This window comes from Lissotriton vulgaris, unplaced genomic scaffold, assembly GCF_964263255.1.
Source record: "Lissotriton vulgaris unplaced genomic scaffold, aLisVul1.2 SCAFFOLD_497, whole genome shotgun sequence".
Classification (NCBI taxonomy): domain Eukaryota; kingdom Metazoa; phylum Chordata; class Amphibia; order Caudata; family Salamandridae; genus Lissotriton; species Lissotriton vulgaris.
This window is the reverse complement of record NW_028249373.1, coordinates 1,161,264-1,182,992: the sequence shown is the minus strand read 5'-3', so window position 1 is coordinate 1,182,992 and position 21,729 is coordinate 1,161,264. Positions and strand designations below refer to the sequence as shown.

The 21,729-nt window shown below is 40.8% G+C and overlaps 1 protein-coding gene across 1 annotated transcript in view; it reads left to right on the top strand.

Annotated features, from left to right (window-relative positions):
- LOC147663583 (coatomer subunit beta-like) overlaps window positions 1–21,494 on the top strand; it is a gene marked incomplete at its 5' end in the record, with an annotated part of 75,674 nt that extends 54,180 nt beyond the window's left edge. Inside the window, 4 exons of the mRNA XM_086950345.1 lie at window positions 7,621–7,766; window positions 10,802–10,891; window positions 17,140–17,295; window positions 21,183–21,494. Coding sequence (XP_086806471.1) covers window positions 7,621–7,766; window positions 10,802–10,891; window positions 17,140–17,295; window positions 21,183–21,242 — 452 coding nt within the window. The remainder of the gene's footprint in view (window positions 1–7,620; window positions 7,767–10,801; window positions 10,892–17,139; window positions 17,296–21,182) is intronic.
- Between the last annotated feature and the right edge of the window lie 235 nt (window positions 21,495–21,729).

The following is a 21,729-nucleotide window of genomic DNA, read 5'->3' as shown; positions in this document are numbered from 1 at the left end:
TAACCTTGAAATGAACCTTCTTGAACGAGGCACATCGTTCATTCCAACCACTGTGACTAATTTGCTTGAACTAGAGGTCAGTACCTTTAAGTTCACAAGAAAATTAAGACTAAGACATTTCTTCGACAATGTATTACCGGCAACCACTACCACAACTAGCATAAGAGAGGACGAACTCAAAGGTCTAAGACCTCCTAGTACTTATCAAGCCCCGTGTAGTCATAAATGTATCGACCTATTTGAGACACTGGTACGCAATGACCTACAGACGATAAATTACAAAGCACCCAGGAGAGCGTTCAACCTCACCAACAAGGATCGTGACACACTTAAGGCATTGGCCAATAATCCAAAGATAAAATGTACTAAGGCCGACAAGGGAGGTGCATTAGTAATCATGAACTCGAGTATGTATACACAAAAACTATGGGAACACATACAAAACACAGAGACCTATCAGGCACTTGACAATAATCCTACTACCGAGTTCCAGAATCTCCTTGAAGAAATCATCAATCGAGCCCACGAGGCTGGTACAATTGAAGACCGAACCAAAAGTTATCTGATAACAGAACATCCAAGAAGTCCTACGATCCATATGTGTCCTAAAATACACAAGAATTTAGCAGACCCACCTTGTAGACCAATTGTCAACAAAAGGATCCATACATGAGACCACAGGCAAATTACTTGAAAAGTATCTACAACCTCTCATTGTCAACACAGCTAGTTACATCAAAGATACTACCGAATTTCTTGTGAAACTATCATCTATCCAAGTTAACAACACGCAACCACTGATCCTCTGCACAGCAGATGTGAGTTCACTCTATACATCGATACCTCACCTCGGGGGTATCGAAGCCATCGAACAAATTTTGCTCAACAGTGAGATAAAGACATCCATGCAGGCTTTCCTCATGGAACTGATGATATTCATCCTCTATCACAGTTACTTCAAGCTAGACAATCAATGGTTCTTACAGCTATCTGGAATGGCGATGGGAAACTGCGCTGCCCCCACGTATGCGAACGTATACATGGAGAACTTTGAAAAACAGTACATATATACCAATTCTAAGTTCAAAGACTATGCCAAAATGTACGTCAGATACATAGATGATCTGTTCTTCATGTGGTCTAACACCAAAGAGTCCCTTAATGATTTGTTAACAGAAATCAACATAAAGGACCCAAGAATAAAACTAACATGGCACATAAGTGATACAGAGATCTCCTTCCTCGATGTCAACATTAGGATCACACCAGAGGGATTCATCACCGATCTACACAGGAAAAATACAGACCGCAATAACACCCTGCATTTTTCTAGCTTCCACCAAGGGTCCTTGAAGCAACACCTGCCATATTCGCAAATGCGTGTCAAACGCATCGTTTCTGATGAACAGACATACATCATGCGCATTAATGAAATGCGTGAACGGTTTCGTGCTAGAGGATATCCTGAACATACTCTAAATGAAGCCCAATTCAGAGTTGATCTCATCACCAGAGAAGATAGCCTTTTGAAATCCAATAGAGAGCAAGAACAACGTATGGTGTTAGTCTCTAAATACTCCACAGTCAGCCCCACATACAAGAAGATCATACGGAAACACTGGCCCATCTTACAAAGTGAACCCGATTTTAGGGGCATTTTTGAAAAACCACCAATCTTTGCACATACGAGAAGCAGAAATTTCAAAGAGATTCTGTCTAATCCTACTGAAACCCACATACAACACCGTGGTACCATACCTTGCTTTAATTGCAATCACTGCAATAGTGTTATCAAAGGCAGCAGCATCCAGCACCCAATGAAAGGTCACAACATCAAACTTCAAGTTGATGCCACCTGCGACTCGATGAATCTAATTTATGCTCTGAAATGTCCCTGTGGAAAGTTGTACATCGGTAAAACTGAGCGCAAAATTAAAACTCGCCTCAACGAGCATAAATCTAACATCAGGCTGAAAGTAGAGAAATCCAACATTGCCATGCACTTTGCTGAGGCCCGACACTCTATCGCTCAACTGAAGTTTATAGTGCTTGAAACCCTTACCAAACGAGAAGTAATTGACAATCACAAACTCTTGTTAAAAAGAGAACTTGAATGGATTTACCTGCTACAGACTTTGAAGCCACATGGCCTTAACGACCGTATTGAGTTCAGCTGTTACCTGTAATGTTGATATAATGTATTGTTTATGATTTCACTGTCCATCCATGTAACACTACAACTGTTTCCTGACATTGACTCTTTGCTCCCTCCCCCGTTAGAATGACCAGTATATTATTCCCCTACACTCTAAGATGGCCGCCACTGCACAAACCCAACTTTAGTCCTTCGTTTATGTTTAACTTCTTCACGTCACATCACCGAGTGTTTTTAACTTGTATTCACCCGCCCGCATCACTTGCAGACCTTCCGATTATGATATGGACGGCACGCCTTGCCACCAGTTTCTATGAAGTAAGTGTCCTCCGCTCATAGCGCCACCTGACCTAGCATGTTACCGCGCAGCGCGCATTAAGAAAAACACATGCGTTAACTTCCATCGCACTACCCTCTACCCTCACGTAGTCACTTGAACGCTGGCTAGCCCACTCGTTTCCATTAGTTGTTGCACTTTGCCACTTAGCGCACATGTAGATATAGTCAACCATGATCCGCTGAACACCGACTGACCCAACCCTCCCTCCCTTCCTCTACAGCGCTCCGTGACCAAGGGCTTCCCAGCCCGAAATGCATAGGAGATTAAAGTTCATAGATCTACCAGCATGGATTACAAACTGTCATTTGATATGCCAATAATATCGAACTGAACATACTTGCTGAATAAAAGCATTAAACGTTCTACTTTTTGATGAATCAATTAATTTGATCACCCATTGGAGTGCCTACACAGGGGATGTATTTGCAGATCTCTGCAATACACTACTCATTTGTTCAAGATATGAATGTCAGCAGCCCTACATGCCAAGAACAGATGCATACTGGTAAGTAGCATATTCCTTACAACACAGGCATTACATCGTAGTGCCTTTACAATGCAGTCAGTACCACAACTTCAACATTACCATGAGTTCTATTACAACACAAGTCATTACGATGACTTACTATAGGGAATGCGGTGTTGGACTGGTGTGGGATTTTAGGTCTAACACCTTCCCTACTGATACACAGACTGAAGTTGAAATAGTAATGTAAACTATTCCACAGTCTAGCACTTCCCTAAAACAAGTGGATTGCAATGATTTGCGTTGTAATGGAACTTGTAGTAACAACACAGTTGTGGTACTGACTGCGTTGTTAAGCCACCCATGGTTTTGGCATGGGTAGTAACAGATGCTATTCGCTCTGCAGTGGGCGAAGCAACAGGGGAATCTCTCCGACCTGGTCCACATATTGGAGTGAACTAAAAAAGACCTGCAGTGGTGGCTTATGAACTGCAATTTGGTCCATGGCAGACCCCTCTCCCTTCCTCACACAGAGCTCACAGTGGTGACAGATGCGTCCCTTCTGGACTGGGGCAGCCATCTGGGAGGGATGAAGATCAGAGGACGCTGGTGTCTGGTGGAGTGTCATCTCCACTTAAACCTCTTGGAGTGTAGAATGATATGCTTGGCTTGGAAGCTTGTTCACGGACAACACCCCCATGTGGTGCTACAACCAGCAGAGCGTGTGGGTTTGTGGACTGTGCCAAGAGGCTCTGGGCAGTTTTATATGGTTTGTCACACCAGGGCATCTTCCTGGTAGTACAACATATGGCAGGCTCTCCGAATGCCAGAGTGGATGAGCTCAGCTGTCATTGCCTTATGGATCACAAATGGCTTCTCCAACCAGAAGTTGTGAAGATGTCTTCCACGACTGGGGAGAACCTTGGGTGCCACTTCCATTCGCGACTGCCCTTCTGCATTCTTGAGTTTCTAAGGAGAGACCTGCTTGGAGACGCATTTTGTCTCAAGTGGACTTCAGGCTTTCTGTACACCTTTCCACTAATACCACTTCTGCCCAGAGTTCTCAAGAAGATATATAACGACTGGGCCCAAGTCATCGTTGTGGCTCAGGATTGGGCATGGAGACAATGGTATTCCGAACATGGGTCGGTCCTCTGGTAAGGCTTCCTCTTTGGAGGATCTTTTGTCACAGCAAAAGTGCAGAATTTTGCACCCCAACCTGCACACACTCTGCCTTCGTGCATGGAGATTGAGCTGCAGCAGGAGCAGACGGTGTTAGACCATCCTTGGAAGTATGTGATGCCATTCTGGCTGCCAGCTATCCCTTAACTAAGATATTATACGCCTGCCGTTGAGGCAAGATTATGAATTGGTGCTTCAACAAAAATGTTGATCCCCTCACTGAATCTTTGGCTGAAGTTTTGTTGTTTGTTCTGTCTTTAGCCTAATAAGCCTTTGCTTTGGGAACAATAAAAGGGCATCTTTTGCCCATTTTGTCATTTTTACAGTTGCTGGATCAGACCTTCCTGGCCAAGTCACCAGTAGTAACCAGTTTCCTAAAAGTACTTCAACATTTGTTTCCTCCAAAATCCTTCTTTATGCCCCAGTGTGACTGTAACTTGGTTCTGATTTGCTTCCTTATAGCCCATGCAGTTTCTCGCTACACCTCTTGATCATCAAAACAGTCTTTTTAGTGGCCATTAAATCACCAGGAAGCTTAGCGAATGTCGGGCACTTTTCTGTGCATCCACGATACGCCAACTTCTTCACAGATAAACTGGTTCTTCGTACTCGTGCATCTTTTCTAGCAACGGTGGTGATTCCTTTCCACGTTGCCCCATTGCATCACTTTGACAACCTTCTTTGCTCTGCGTCACCCTTCTAAAGAGGAGCGACTTATTCGACATCAAGGTGGAAGATGAACTCTTTGTTGGGATCGCCAGAGCAAAGAAAGGAAAAGCTGTCCAGAAAAGGACCACCTCCATATTAATTGTGCTTTGCATTAAGATCTGCTACGCATGTGCCAAAAATACCCCCCCTTGATAATTTGCGGGTTCATTCCACCAGAGCTAAGGCTGCGACTACTGCTATAGCCTGCAAGGTCCCTCTTCTGGACATCTGTCAGCCTGTTGCGTGGGCACCTCTGCACATTTTTACCAAACACTGCTTCCAGGACAGTCGGGCCTCGTGTGATGGGCACTTTGCCCATTTTGTCCTCAGGTCTTCTCGGTGTAATCTGTTTACAGCCCTGCTCTCCGGAGAGGTATTGCTTGAGTATCTTTTTTAAGGTAAGGAATATTTAACTAATCTCTAGCAGATTAATAGATTAAATACCTTCGGTAATGCCTTATCTGGTAGAGGTGATTGAAATCCTCTCCACTCAGTGGGGAATGACCTGGTTGGATCTTTTCAGCACAGCCTAGAATGCAAACTATCATGATTACTGCATGCTGGAGTCTGGAGTGCTCACAGAGTTTCCCTGGAAGACAAATTCTATCTTCAGCGGAACACTGGTTTCCTTTTGTATTCTCGCCATTACTTCTCCTGTCTTGAGTTCTGGTGAAAGCCAGGACAGAACAGACCCAATTCATTTTCTTCGGGTCACAAGAATGTGATAACCAGAGCTCTAGACCCTAAGATTTTGCTATTCCTTTCTGCTACCCCTTCAGCGAAACCTCATGACGTATAATCCTGTACTTAATGCATGGGTTTTGAACATTAATATTTGAGAAGTGTAGGGTCTATATTTCAGATTTTATACAGGAAACCGTTTTTGATGTTTGTTTTGTTTTCGGCAAAACAGGGCTTTACAGTGGGCTCAATTAAAAGTTAAATGTTGACTGTTCAGGTTTTATTTTTCAATATGAAGCATAAGCCTTCTCTTTTCAGATTTCATGTTATGATGCATTTCCTTTAAAAATAAATTTCCTAATGCCTCAGTCAGTGGGACCTTTGCAAACAAACTGGTGCTGAAGGCTTGTGCCACTTTTCTGCCTAAAGTAGTACTGCCCTTTCACATAGGACAATCAACACTATGGGGTTTTTCTCTAACTAATCCCTCGAAAGGGGGGGGGGTCAGGGGGAGATTTCATTGGCTATACTCCGAGATAGCTTTTAGCTTATTATTTTTAATATACAACCGAGTATCATATCCATGGTCAGCTCTTCCGCAGTTTAACTGCTGCTAATAAGGCAGTGCAGAAGAGGATTCTGCCGATATGGATCTTTCTGTGTATAAAAATGTGTTCTGATATAGCCAAGAGGGAACTCCGTGACTGACTGAGTGTGGCTCAATGGTTAGAGCGGCAAACCCTGATGCAGAGGTCTAGCCCGGGACCAGGGTTCAATTGCCCGCTTCGGCGGGTCTTGGGCTCAAAATTCCACGGACCTGATAATTCTCGCCTCAGTGCCTATTCCAATCATGGAGTCCCACTCTGCAACTCTGGGCAATAGCTTGCTTAATCTCCACAACGGCCCCCACAACGCTAAGGATGCCTGGCCTCAACCTTGGGGGTGCCCAGGAGTGGACGCCTCACAGGGAAAGCCAGGATGGGTTCCACAGCGGTATTCGTACAAGCGCCTTGAGACCCTTGCGGGTGAGTAGTGCGCTATACAAGTATCAATTTACATTTTACTGACTGGCTTGCTATGGGCTCATTCCATCGGAGCCAAGACTGGCAGAATGACATTAGCGAGGGGTGTTCCTGTGTTGGACATCTGCCAGGTTGCAGCATGGGCATTAGTGCACATGTTCACAACGCACTGCTGCCTTGATAGCCATAAAGAGTGCCATTTGTTTTCTTGCTATGTCCTGTGGGCCCTTCACCAGTTGGGTGTCAGTTCTAAAGCTAAGGAGTACATGGTTAGCTGAATCCAAGAAAATAACTACTTGCCTACCTTTGGTAATGCTTGTCCTTGTGGATCCTCTTTCTAACCACATATTTCTCACTGCCCTCCCTTTTAGTGTAGTGCATACCGGTTTGTTCTTAAAAGATCCCAAATTAGACTTGCGGGATTTCGGTCTCCTGAAATATGTCTCAGGCAATCTGCATCATAGAGCATGGAAATAGAACAATCCAGAAACTAATATCAGGACCCAGGGTTGGCACCTACAATCGGTGCTGTTGTGCCACTCCCGGAACAGTGTGAGATTGCCGTGCAGCCATGTGGTGCACCTTTGGGACACTCTGTATTCAGAGATTTTCAAGTAATAGCTTCTGTCTTATGCCTGGATTTTTTTCAAGGCGAGGAATCGGTAGTTAGAGTATCCACCAGGAAGAACATTATCAAAGGTAAGTTACTTCTTTATCTGCCCTCATTGGTTGTCTCAAAATGTAAGCCTGATTATAGAATACCCTCACTGATATTCGAAAGGCTGCTTAAAGGGTGCAGCTCTCAATTATGTCTTTTGTTAGGATGAATTTAGAAATGTACTACACTATTACTAAAGGAGAGGATCAAAATGCAACCTTTTAATTTCCTTATATTCCTAAAGAACAGCAGTAAGCATTGCAAAGGTATAAATGCTGACAACATTTTTTTAAATGTTAGACTAATTATTTTGAGGCCATACTTTTAAACGAGACTCGAGCATAAAATATTGTTCTATATTTTTATACGTTCTTGAATCTAAATTTATTTTGTATGATTTCTTTACAGTTTATGATGTGTCTGGAGCTGCAAGTGACAGAAATTGTGTTGTTCTCAGTGATATCCATATTGACATCATGGACTATATCCAGCCTGCTTCTTGCACAGATACTGAATTCCGCCAGATGTGGGCTGAATTTGAATGGGAAAACAAAGTATGTGTTTTTATTTAAAGCTCCTGAATTGCCTAACAAATGGTGCATCATCAGAATGATCTTATGCCTCACTCCCCCTGCAAGACCTAGAGCCATATTTATGTATGTATAGTTCACATATAAATATAACATGAACTGTGCATCAGGTAGATCTTTAGATGCAGGCACTTAAAGTAGAGTTTTGATGACCATCACTTTTCATTTGATACTTAAGGGTGATTAACAAGGGTGGCACCAGACTTCACAGTCACTTGTAAGTTTGTAGATAAGTATTAAAAGGCTGAATAATCCTACCTTTTAGGTGTTAAAGTTGTAGCAAAAACCTAAAATGAATCTCAACAGGCTAGCATTGGTAGCACTTTTGTTGTCACAGTGCCTTCATGAAATCTTCGCCTTAGCTGACTCATGATAAACTGGCTCTTAGTTAAGTGAGAACTTGCTCAACATCTGATATTGTCCTAAAATATACCATTTGGTAAAACAGCAAATTAACCCAGTTACTGATAATTTCCATAAACCTGTTTCTCATCATTTAATTTCATATTCACTCCATTGGTGGCATGTTACAATTTCCAATACTAATGCATTTTCAAGCAAATAGTCAAGGTTTTATTTCAAGCAGCAGCAGATGTACAATTTTGTTTTGTACGTTTTTTTCCTCTGTCATTATTATTACAATTATCCCATCTCTCGTCCCTGCAAGACGTGTACTTTGGCACAGTGAAGGATTACACTTTCACAAAGATAACAAAAGCTCTTAACATTTTAGATATCTATTTTAAATTACAATGCATTTGAGTGTGTAAGTAAGCGAAGACGGGTGTAGGTGCAAATTGCAAGCACGTCTGATCCATCAAGTCATGCTCTGATGTGGCGTCCTCGATGTCTTAAAGGTCATTTTACCCTGACTTTGAGGAGGGTTACCTCACATGGAGCACTCGGTTAGCCAGTGCTCCCCAGAGGCTGTAAAATTTCAGTGGGTACCTTATCACTTATACACTGCGGGGTTTTGAAATAACATTAAGGTCCTCACTCTGCGGACAAGATTAAGTCCCATTTATTTGACATTTGGACTTAACAGAATGCCAACAGATCGCTCCTCCACTACATAAGACATGAAACATGTTGACCTTAAATTGTAGACCCTAGCACGCTAGCAGGTCTGTAGGTGGCCAACATTCTATTGCAAAGAGAGAAAGGAACCATTATTTATCAATCGCTCTGTCACTTTTGTTTTAATATCAACATTGTCCGGTGACATCACATTAAATACAATGATACATATGGTCCACAGTTGATTTTAGCTTCACACTTCTGCCAATCTTCTCAACTTCTGGATAAGTCAACCTCTGTCCAGCTGTGCTCATCAGGCATTTTTGAAGAAACTAATCTCAGGTAAGGTCCCCTCTCGTGATGGCCGCCGCGCAGTGCAGTGCCGGCCCGGCAAAGAGCAAAGCCCAGTGATGTAGCATGTCACCTTCGGGTGAGTGTGGCCAATTGTTCTTCAAAGCTCATGCTTACAAAGGAACCTGCTGACAGCTTGAGATAGTTTCTCTCTGAGTCAGTTTTTCTCTGATTCACCTTTCAGAATAGTATACTTGGGTTTTTTGTGTAAGTTGTTAGCCAAGACCAGTCAAAACAAATTACTGTTTCGAAGTTGGGCGCAAGTATAAATTAATTATTCCATTTAGATTGTTTGGCTTTTTGAAATGTTTCATCTATAGTAACGCAAGCTGTGAAGAATATAACTTCTTCCAGTTACATTGGCTTATCAGAGCCTACTTATGTGGTTACTTTTTGATGGTCATAAGCAAAGCATACTTTGATTTTAGTTTTTGTTAATCTCTGTTTCTAAAGTGAGTCTATAGAACACAAGCTGTTGTAAATTCTACAAAAAATAGGTATCTTAATTTTTACTCTACATTTAATAAAACACCTGCAAAAAAAGAAATAAAAATGTGTAACTGTGGACTATATTTGTTATAAATACTTTTCAACAATATATATTTGAATTGTCAGGCCGATTGCTTTGTTTGGATCGATTTCTAACCCAAAAAAGTGAGATTTGCCTCTCATTTTGCTTGATGTACACCAATTGTTTTGCCCTAAAATGTATATAATACGGTTCAAAAAGACCCATTTATAGTTTTACAGTTGTAAACTAATGTATTTAAAAAGTCAGCTAAAGCACTGAAATTGTCTTGTGTAAACACCACTTTTTGAACATAACCCACTTAAAAGTACTCCGGTTGACAGAGATACGTATTGCTTGCCCGTGATGCAGGAATGTCCAAATTGCATAAAGTGTAAATGTTTGAAAGACTTTCCCACTTCTGGTCATTCATTGCCAGAAGTTCCTGGAAACTGAAAGTAATGTTTAGTTTCAGGGATAGAGGTCGCTATGGAGGTTTTGTTGTTGTTATGGGTAAGTTCATCATTAAATATTTAGGAAAGCTCTTTACACACAGTTTCCAAAATGTGCTTGATTCCTTGTTCCATTCAGTTCTTTTCAGAAACTGCAAAGTTGTTGCTGATACTAACGTTGTTTAAAAAAAAAAAAAGGAACAAGATGTCTGCTGTCACAGTGCTTTCGGTTGTGTTTTCTAATAAACTGTGTATTTATGACTATCCAACCTTCAAACCGGGATCAAACTATTTTGAACCCACATGCCACAGTCACACCACCCTTCCCTAGCAAGATGAAACAAGTGTCATTACTGAAGAGAAATACCATTAAATTATCTTAAGATTTAAGCAGTTTAGAAATAATTAAGGAAATGGTTGAAACACCCTGCAAAGAATTATACAGATCAAAAAGTGATGGTTTGAAGTGGATCTTTTGTTATGACATTTGTTTATTAAGTCACCTTCTTAGAAAAACATTGTAGAGGTTACATCAGAAATGTCTTATATAAAAACTGGTTTGAGTATCAGCATCAAGTACATTTTTACATCTTTCGTTTTGGATAGGAGGAGGTGGGATATGATCATGTAAAATGTTCACTCATATAGAAATCTCCTACTTTTTCCAAAAGGTAACAGTCAACACAAACATTATTGATCTGAACGAATACTTGCAACATATACTGAAGTCAACCAACATGAAATGTCTTACTCCAGAAAAGGTAAGATGCAGATGACGTGCTTTTTAGGAAAGTGATTTAAAACGTGTGTGTGTGTTTTGGAAAAAGTAACAGTTTGTGGTCTTACCCAGAACATCCCTAAACTTTTTTTAATAAAGATTTTTCTGGCTATAAAAAATATATATATATATATATTGCAGCTATGTTTAAGGTGTCCCACCCAAAATTTTTGTACAGCATAAGTTGTGAATTCGAATTTGCGGTTTGGAAATCCTTATGATAATGCCTGGTTTGAGAAATTGCATTTGTTGCTGCGCTAGTCAGATGACTTTTTTGTTTGTGTATCAAACTACTATAATCTGCTTTCCCTCTGAGTTGGGAAGTCTGGTTTGTGTTCTAAATAGTGCTGAGATTCCTATAAGTACTCCCCTAGATATGAACTTTGTATTTTTCATTCTTTACCCCAAACACCATTTAACAGACTTAAACTAAATCACAAGAAGTGTCTTTTCTGATCTCATTCTTGCCAAATTTGGTATATATCTATCCAGTAGTGTTTCGTGTAGCAGTGAACAAAAATTTACATGCCGAATTTCTGTACAAACGTAAAAATCCCTTCCCCGTTTCCTCTGTGACTTGCCCAACATCCAGTTTATGACAAATTTTGCATGCTGAACCTTAGCTGAATGTGTTCAGTGTCTGCCAAATGTAATGCAGATTTGTCAAATAGGGCCCAAGTTATCAGTTATTGGGGAAAAAAATGTTCCTAAGTTTTAATGTCTTGACATGCATGTTGTATGAGTATGTTTAATTAAAAAATGTTGGACCTATCTTTTACTTTATGATAATACTCAATATTTTCTTGGGCAGCACAGTTACTAATTGTTGGACTTTTTGGTAAAGGCTGGTATATATATGTATGGCTGTGGTAGAAGTCATTAATGAAATTTATATTAACTAGGCGGTTTTTTTCTTTTGAGGTTTGTACATTTGTAAACCTCGGTGTTTTCACCAAGTAAAAAGCAAGGTTGATTATTTTATGGGCTTTTAGGATCAATGTTATTAATGTATAAATTGCTTGCATTTTTTTGTTACTCCATACTTGTGATTAGCATGTTTTCTTACTGATATATTATGCTGGAATACATAATATTTTCAATGTAGACTAAGTCAATGTATTTTCTCAAAACATTAGGAAGAGTAATGGCATAATACATAAATATTTGTTTATAACGATTTCTATTGTGTCTGCTCTACTGTGCAGTAATCTTTAGTTAATCTTCTTGAGCACCATGTTATTTCTTGGTGTGGAATCAGTATCATTCATTGTGTATTTTTAAATGTTTTAACACACAATTCTTTTTTTAAAGTTATTTGCTTTGTGATTATCATCGACTGTAAATTATATAAATCTAATGTTCTCATCAGATTATGGCCTTTAAGTGTATATATAGGATTTCTCAATGAGGTGGAGGAAATGTCTAGCATAATAACTTTCATAATGCTAAAGGAAAGAAATGTGCACCAAATGCAGTACGAGCTCAGAGAGGCTGTTAACTCTAGACAATGATCTAGGAGCACAAGGGTAAAATAGAGACAAAAACACCAATGTTAGGTGGTGGCCAGCTGACTTAAATATTGTGAGGAGTGGTTTGTAAATAAGAGGCACGTAAAGGTCTCTCGGTTTTCCAGGTTTTGCTAGAAAGCTGCTGTCCGTGTACCTTCTGCTGGTAAGAGCAGCCACACTTATCTCTGAATTCTGCAAGTTGCCACTTTGGCCAATGTGACAGAAATTCGGAATGGCTTTCCTGTCATGACTGCAATCACATTAACTGCTTGAAACCACACAACTTAATTCAATGGCATAGCATGGTAGTGAAAAATGCCAGGAAAGTGTACAAAGAATAAATCCAATCCAAAGATACTGCCTCGATCCTTCCCAGTGGCCATTTGTTTATGTCCAGCTGAGAATTCAACCTTTTTACTCCCTTCCTACTACACTCCTTCACTATGTAGCATACCAGCAATACATCTCTGCCAAGATTTTATGTTTTAGCCTTCGTCCTCCCCCATCTACCAGACTGCTTTTGGTTGTTGGAGGTGCGTTAGGAGTGAGTGTAGGGGGATAGTTTCTTGATATCCCACATCCAAACCAACCCTTCCCATGTTGCAAGAGTTGGTTACGGAAGGTAGACAAATAGATTTTTATTTCACCAGTTGAATTATTTTATCCTTCACCATTCTGTTGACCAGGATGTCAACCATGATGATGTTGTTGGGCACAGGGTGGTCGGAGTGTGTCCTTTCACAGAGCATCTAACTAACACAGGAATGTTTCTTGGGAATAAGCCATCTGAATTTTGGGCCACTTGGCTATGTTTCATTTTACTGCAAATCCTGCCTTACTAGCTTTTTTAGTTTTTTGAGAAATGTTCTATGTCTCGTTTTTACCTCCACCTGAAGCACTCTGGAAGTGAGGGAAGAAGGAGGGTTGCAAGGAGCATTGTACAATTGGTCACTGTGTGTATCAAATGCCAACCCACTTAGATTTATCCTTGACCTCGACCTCGAAGAATACATTGCCAAAACTCAGACTGCCTTGTAGCAGTGCACTCTTACAAACCTGCATTGGCATAGCGAATAGGTCTCGCCTTTGGGACCTTTTAAGTGTTTTGTCACATCTGCTGCTTAATCTGTCACACACAATTTTAGCAGAGGCAGCAAGAGTGCTTGGTGAGTGAGAAGTGATAAAATCGGCTGCTTAGAGCCGAGCGTGCTGGACTCATAAGCATCCCTGTGTGTGGGTGATATCCAGAGTATGGTGATTTGCTCAAATCACAATGGTAAGCCCGTGCCTTAAAATGAAACTCCAAGCAAAATAAAATTACCCTTGAACTTAGTGGTGATTGAGTCTACCAGTGTACCACATTTTAAGTTAAAAAGGGTAACTTATAGGGGAATAAGGTAAGTGCAAGGTGCCTGGACCCTTTTCTTGTACTTTCAGAAGTATACGGGAGTTGGGGGAGTATAGATGGCACGGACTACGGGAGGGGGGGTAGGAGACAACGAGGGGGGGGGCAAGAGTATAGACGGCATAGACAATAGGAAGGGGGGGGGAAGAAATTTAACAAGACAACAGGAGGTGAGGGATTAGAAAGCAGATATTTAAAATTAAAAAAACATGAAAACGGGCGCTGTGCAAGGCAACGCGGTGTCCGACAACACCCATAAAAAAAAACCATGAAAACCGGCATTGTGTAAGGCAACGCGGCGTCCTACCATACCCATTTAAAAAAACCATGAAACTGGGCGCCTGATGGAAGGTAAATGTTACCTTTTGTCGAAAATCATAGCCTGGCACCACTCTGTGTGTGGCCTATTTAGAGCCCGTGCTCTGCTCCCCGCGCGCCACTATAAAATGTTTCCGCAATAGATCATTTATTGGCAGCACTGCAGTGACATGGTATGAATTCAGACTTAAGTACAGCGCCAGGAGAGACCTTGAAGAATCCCTCAAGCAGCTCCAACAATAATTGGCACACTGGACTTCCTGTTTACTGGCAAACTCACTCTAAACAGGAATCATAGCCTTGGAGACAGCGCGGAGCCCAAACTCACCCATAATACAAGCAAAAGCTAAAGCACGGCGCGTTGTGCGTAACCTGACCCACGAGGAATGCAGCTACCACCCTGCGCGCCGCTGCTCACTCCCGAGAGCAAAACGCCGTGGGAGTGAACATTAAAAAAGAGGTGGGACATGCGCCCGCCTTTAACCAATTTGCGTGCTTTCATTAATGAAAGGTGATGATGCAAGTATGGGGGGTGGAAGCGCACACCGTAATACTCCGCTAACGTATTAGCGGAGTATTACCTAATTAAACAATATAAACATAATGGTGCTACGGTGTGCCGCTTGCTGTCTAACAAGCGTATGGGTTAAGGAAAACAAATATACTGGCCAACACAGCAGTAAACACTGGGCACTGTGCAATATGGTCCAACCCGACCTAATGGCCTATTCTAGAGTAATCTAATAGTAATGCAAAATCAAGCATTTATTTCATTCATGAAAAACATTAAGTTCTATTTATACATGCAAAATTATACTGCATTGTATTACCAAAGCTTAAACAATGTTCATTAGATTAGTGATGTAGCATAAAGAAAACAAAATCATGCAATCATTGCATCATAATCAGCATCAACAGATACATTATATTACAGTGCAAGAATCAATAGGTTTTGGAAACCGCCCGATGCATTTCGGGACAATGGTGTCCCTTCGTCGGGGCAACCTGTGAAAACAAATATGGATATCACAAATACATAGTCACTGGTATATCCTGTTTAGAAGACAACGGGTAGGTACGATTACACCAATACACAAAAATACATGCTTGGATGTACGTTTCGGGGTGAAGCTAAATCCTCATGTGTGCTTCAAAAGAAAGTACAAAGAAAAGATGACCACCCATGTGTAGTGTCGTGAAAAAAAGAAAGGCTGTAGAAAATAGCATAACAAAGTACACCATGTAAAATTCACTTCGACAAGACAAAATAAAGAAAAAGCAAAAGGACAAAAATGAGAAAGAAAGCTGAGGAATTAACCCATGAACCAAATCAATGAGCCAAACCATCTGTACCTGGCTGAATACGTCCACATCCAGGGCCTGAAGAGATATGATTGCATCACCTCTATCTTGATGCAACTCTGTTGGTTCCCCTTGCTTGCCTGCACCATCCATCTTCAATGTTAGCTGCATCATTTACAAAGTCTGCATAATCAGCACACCTGCTTATCTTGCAGATAAGTTCAAAATCTCTGGAGGTACTTAGGACACATGCAGCAATGGCTCAATCAGACTGCAGACTAAGTTTATAAAAGAAAGCAACAAGCCTTTTTACATCTATGTACATAGAAGCTTGAACATCCCCATATTCATGAGGACTGGTCCAACATGGCTCCAATTCAGAAAAGAGCTGAAAACGAATTCTTTAAAAAACACTGCAAGGCAGGACTCTTTAAAGAACACCACAATGTAGAACAGTGAATTAATACTCCCAACTCAGCTACCTCTCCTATCTCTTTTTGATTTCATGCTTGTATATGACCCTATACAGCGCTCAATTGCCTTTTATCTATGTTTGCACTATACGTACCATATGTAGACATACTTACTCCAGTTTCAGGCACCTTGTTCCATCAAACAAAGAAAAAGTGGTGGAAGAAAAAGTTGCACCTCGTAATACGAACATATTTGGTGGGCAGGTAGTACCACTACACAAGTAAAAATTAACTGTAATAAATCGTGTTGACACTTAGGGTAATGACACACCCCACTACCTTGAGTGTGAGTACACAACGAACAATGCCCTCGGGCTACAACATACTTAAGGAAATATACCCGGCACTCCAGTCGATTGATGCTGTTTAGTGACATATATTTATTTGGTTTGCTAGAAGAACTTTGTTACTTTTTCACAGGCTGCACAAATACAGAAGAAAGTCCTTCATGTTCAATTGTTTAATAATCTCATTGACCTCATGTAAATTCCATTTCAATTTTTCCTGAAAGACGTAAAATTATTTATACTAGGACTGAACGCATTGATGGTGTTTCCAAGTCCAAATAGTACAGCAGTTTTCGGTGAAAGACAATAGCAAACACTTGTTTCGTCACTAAGGCGACTTTTTCAAAGCTGTATGATAGTAAAAACCATATGTTGGATTTGCATTTACTAAGTAATAAGTTACTTAGTTGCCCAACTTACACAGAGTGTCAAAAAAGAAAAATAAAGAAGTTGACGTAAGTGTATAAGCTAATAGGTAAGAGAAAAATAGCCAAGCGAATAGTAAACCAGCAATGATTAGGGAATTAGGAGTATTGTAAAGGCATGCAGATGGAGTGATAAAGGAAGAACCATTAGTTTCACATATTGGTTAGAAAGTCAGCGGTCCAAGGTGGAGTTGGAAAAGGTAGCCTAGGTGAAGCTGTAAAACCATACACATTTTCATAGACTGATATTTCTTGGTAACGTGGAGCACGTCTAGCATCATAAAGACTAGTTTACCCCCTCGATAGAACCCACTGACTGAAACGAAACTAGATAGTCTGAATAATTAAGAAGAATAACCAGCTGCTCTTATTTGTCTAAGGGAAAAGAACCTCGAACAATGTGTGTAGCTGTAGTAGACATGCACGTGTGCTGTATGTAAAATCTTAACGGTTGGTTACTTTGAAGAAGTATTTTATTGGGAGTTTTTCACAAATGTATTGATTTCTTTGTAGGCACTTTCTGGTTACTGTGGTTTTATGGCTGCCAATCTCTATGCTCGTTCCATATTTGGAGAGGATGCGCTTGCAAATGTTAGCATTGAAAAGCCCATTCATCTTGGACCAGATGCACCTGTTACGGGGCACATAAGAATTCGTGCAAAGAGTCAGGTAATGTACATCTATTTTGGCTGCATAACACACTTTTAGAGTAGTGTCTTCAAAATATCTATATTTTACATGAGGTACTGTATTGATCTGAGACAATAGTTGAGAATTAATATTTTGTATCTTAAGTGACTGGTAGAAAAAAAACAGAGAAACCACATACGAGTGTGCCAAAGAAAACTGTGAGGAAAATAAAGTGGTACTTTGACGCAAGAATTATTTCACCTAAAGTATTTTCCTGCCTCTTATTCTTGATTCGTCCTGTATCTTGTATTCCCTGCTCCAACAAATTGCTCATCTATCCTCAGCATAAAAGAGTATCAACATGAGTAATGGCAAAGTCTGTGATCATTAAATATCTAAATTATTCTCCCACATATACCCAAATATCAGGTCACGTGATGGGTATATTATGTGTTTTAATTAAGCTGAATTTTGTTTCTTTTTGATTGTTTTTTTGGCCACAGTTTTTCTGGGACATCAGGTTTTATTAGTCCTTAACTGCTATTTTTTACATTGTTTATACAACAATGGTTATTTGTAAACATTTTTCTTAGATGAACATGAGGTCGACACACCTTAGGCTTTTTTTTTAAGGTACCCACCGAAAGTAGCAATCATAGACACGCCTGAGAAATAAATGTATTGTCTTCATCCTGATCATAAGTTGTATAAGTGTGAATTGAGGAAGCTGTTGAAGTCGGAACCCCCAGAGAAATGACAAGCAACAGTCTGAATCCTAGAGGAAAGTGTGCTGAGGGACAGTACCTCTAGTAAGGACATTTGGAAGAAGAGTTGGGTCCTCTCGGAGAGGCTATCCCTGTCGGACTTTATTTTGAAAGGGAGGCTGTTAAAGAAGTTCCTTTACCATGGCAAATCCATGCGGATCCACCCTTCTTTTGGGGAATCTCGGGCTAAAAAATGTTTGGTATGGACTACGTTGATCCTATTGTCTAAAGATAATCCTGCCCTAAACAAAGATTAAGGAAAGAAGAACCAAAAGCTAGGAAGCTCATTAGATACACTTTGTATCACAGGCAGGCTACGCATATATGCCATAAAGTATGTGTTTGTAAACCAGTACTTTAGGTAATTGTGGCATTTCTGGATCAACACGGAGCTCAGAACATATTAAAATAAGTTGCGATCCTGTTTCAGGCCACTGGGAGGATAAAAGTATTTCTGGTTAGACGCTTACAACAGGCTTGAGTGACTCCTATTTTATATTTCTACTTGCAGCCCGTCCCGACGTTGTCCGGGTATGAATTGCTGCCGGCCAGTAGTATATTGTTTTGTAGGATTTCATTTTGATAGAATTTCTTATCTGTGACAGGCCTGTGATACGCTTCGATTCACAGTGCACTGCTGATGCACTTGAGTTCACGTTCAGTAGTGTGTTAACTCAAGTTTCCCTACGTTATTTTTCCTTGCAATATTATATAGCGCGAACTCGACAACATGGTATGAGCACAATTTACATTACAGAAGAACACATTAATTTGTGGTAGGCACGGGGAGGCAAAGCGATTTGCCTGGAATTGCAGGATGTTGAGCTGATGCAGAGATTCGAACGTAGCTCCCCAGCTCTAAAGTTCGCAATTCGAGAACTTGTGGCGGGAGGTGTGTCTAAAAGTGTATGTCGGTGCTGGCCATCAATGAGAGAGACCTGTGCATTTTTCAAATCGGTTTTGAAAAAATATGAGTATGTTGCTGGAGATGTGGGCCGCCGTGCCACCAATGTACTTTTTGGGGGAGGGTATACACCCATTATTCCGCAACTTTCTTTCCGCATACCATCACTCCGCATACTTTCATTACCAAAGTACCATGACTCCCCAATGCCATTCTAACGCATGGCATTACATTTTATATGCTTTTACCACACATACATTTACAACGAAATTCGTTGTAAATGCATGAATGGTAAAATAATTTTTTTTTTAATGTTTGGAAAAGGTAAGTATGGGTATAGGGGTATATGTTTTGGGGTACTGAGGTATATGTTTTGGGGTGTTTGGGTATTTTAAGGGTTCAGATATAGTTTTGGGGTACAGGGGTAGTTTTAGGGTTTAGGGATAGGTATGGGTTTTGGGGTACAGGGGTATTTTTAGGGTTCAGGGCTAGGTTTGGGGTATAGGGGTATTTTTAGGGTTCAGGGCTAGGTTTGGGGTTTGGGGTATAGGGGTATTTTTAGGGTTCAGGGCTAGGTTTGGGTTTTGGGGTATAGGGGTATTTTTAGGGTTCAGGGGTAGGTTTGGGTTTTGGGGTACAGGGGTATTTTTAGGGTTTAGGGATAGGTTTGGGTTTTGGGGTACAGGGTATATTTATAGGGTTAAGATGGGTTAGTGTTTAAGGGTGTTGGGGTATTTTAAGGAGTACGGGTGGGTTATGATTATGGGGTGCAAGGGTATTTAAAGGGAGCAGGGTGGACACCCGGAGCTGGAATGTACAGAACCTGGGAGGAAAAAACAATGAAATATTGGGCACAACGCTCGCTTTTTTTCCTGTAATCCCGCGCCCCGCACACGCTCGCGCCCCCAGCACACGCCCACAGCACACGATATGAGACATGGAATGAAGGGCGGAACGTACCACACGCCCCTGCGTTTGTCACGCCCCAGCACACGCCCACAGACACGCCCACAAGGGACTACTTTGCTGGCACGGTTCTTTTACCTTTTAAATGTATATGGTGGGCTCTCTGCATAGCCTATGTCCTTCTGCTGCAACTGCCCTTTCCAACGCTGTATTGGGTGTTGTGATTGGTGCTGTGGTTCCTGAGATTACCCGCCTCAAAGGTTTGGGCTCTCTCTTTATTATATTAGTATAGATATAGATTTTATTTTAAATGATGTACTTTGGCAACATAAGACAGATCATCAGCATAACCAGAAAGCAAAAATAAACCTTTGCCATAGACCTAAAGAAAAAAAATAATCAGCCAGAGTCTAAGTGTAAGTTTGACGAACAAAACCACCCCAGCAATAAAAGGAGGCTGCACACAGCACAGCCAAAAAGAAGTGACACAAAACGTTAGTTCTGGTAGAACATATTAGGTGAGAAAAAATGAGCATAACCATTATTAAATCATTCCAGAGCTTTTGAAACCTCTTTTCCGTAATCTTCATGTGCATACCATCTGTTGACTGCAATCCAGCTTCTGTAGAAGAGAAAGGTGTGGTTATTATAGCTTTTGCATAATGAATCAGCTCCCCCAAAGGTGTCTTGGGAACAGGCACACATGGTTCCAGGGCACAGCACTCAGACCCCCGTACCTTTCTGGTGGAGGTGTTCCTTAGTCCCCTTTTATAGTAGGCTAACATGACACCCACCCTAATATGCCCACGCCTACTCCACTCTCTAGGAGAGGTTGTCCAAGAGATTAATATACCAACATGTTAAAATTCGTCCATTCTGAAATGTTCTTTTCCACGCAGACAGGATCAGAATGCAGCCCCTCCCATTGCACAGCTGGGAGGCCAGCTCTAGCTCTTCCTACAAGAAACTGTTGAAACAGCCCTTCCCTAAGAACCCTTGAAATCTTTCTTTATTCTGTGCTCCTTTCAACTGTTTTCCCATTGCACAGGTCGTTCTCCCCCTGCTGCTCAAGTCAACCATCTTCAAAAAAGCTCTTGACTACTACTCTATAAAGGGATCAGCAAATGTAAAAGCTTTAATAAAACATACTTGTTTTTATTTGAAAGGTGGTTTATTTGTTAAACATATTGGCATCGGTTTCTTTTTTTCTGCGACCCAAATTAAGTGTGTTTGCTTGCGCACTGCTTACCCACTTACTTTCAAAGAGAGCATTGCTGCAGTCAAAATGTTTTGTGGCGTTGATTGGCTTTATTGAGGTCTCTAATGTGCTCCTTTTCTTGTTTTGCTCGCAGGGAATGGCTCTCAGTCTTGGAGATAAAATCAATCTGTCCCAGAAGAAATCATGCGTATGAAGCTGATCCCTTCTATCAACTCTTTTTAAATACACCTGATGCTTGTGGCTTATTGGACATTCGTCATTCTTCGGTATTCTGTCGAATTGTAGAAGAAAGGAGCGCGTCCCAGCAGATAATTTATAGCTCTCCCCCGTTCCCCCGAACCAGATCAAGTTACAGACAACTTTTGCTGCTCCATTTTTCTGCCCTCTGTATACATTTTAATTTGTATCGACTATTTCACAATCCAATAAAGAGATTTATATACCATTTGCTGATTCTTCATGCTCATATTTTAAACAATCACAATTGGATATATTTTAACCACAACTGCAATGTAGCACAAACTATGTCGAATCTTAATCTATTTTTAGAAATCAACACTTTAAGGCGTTTTAAAGCATTCCGCTTTTTCCAAGGACCGTGGTCACAAACATACGTATTGCTATATATTTTTTTAACTTCAGAATTTTAGCTTTGAAATTTTGTCACTGAAACTAAAACC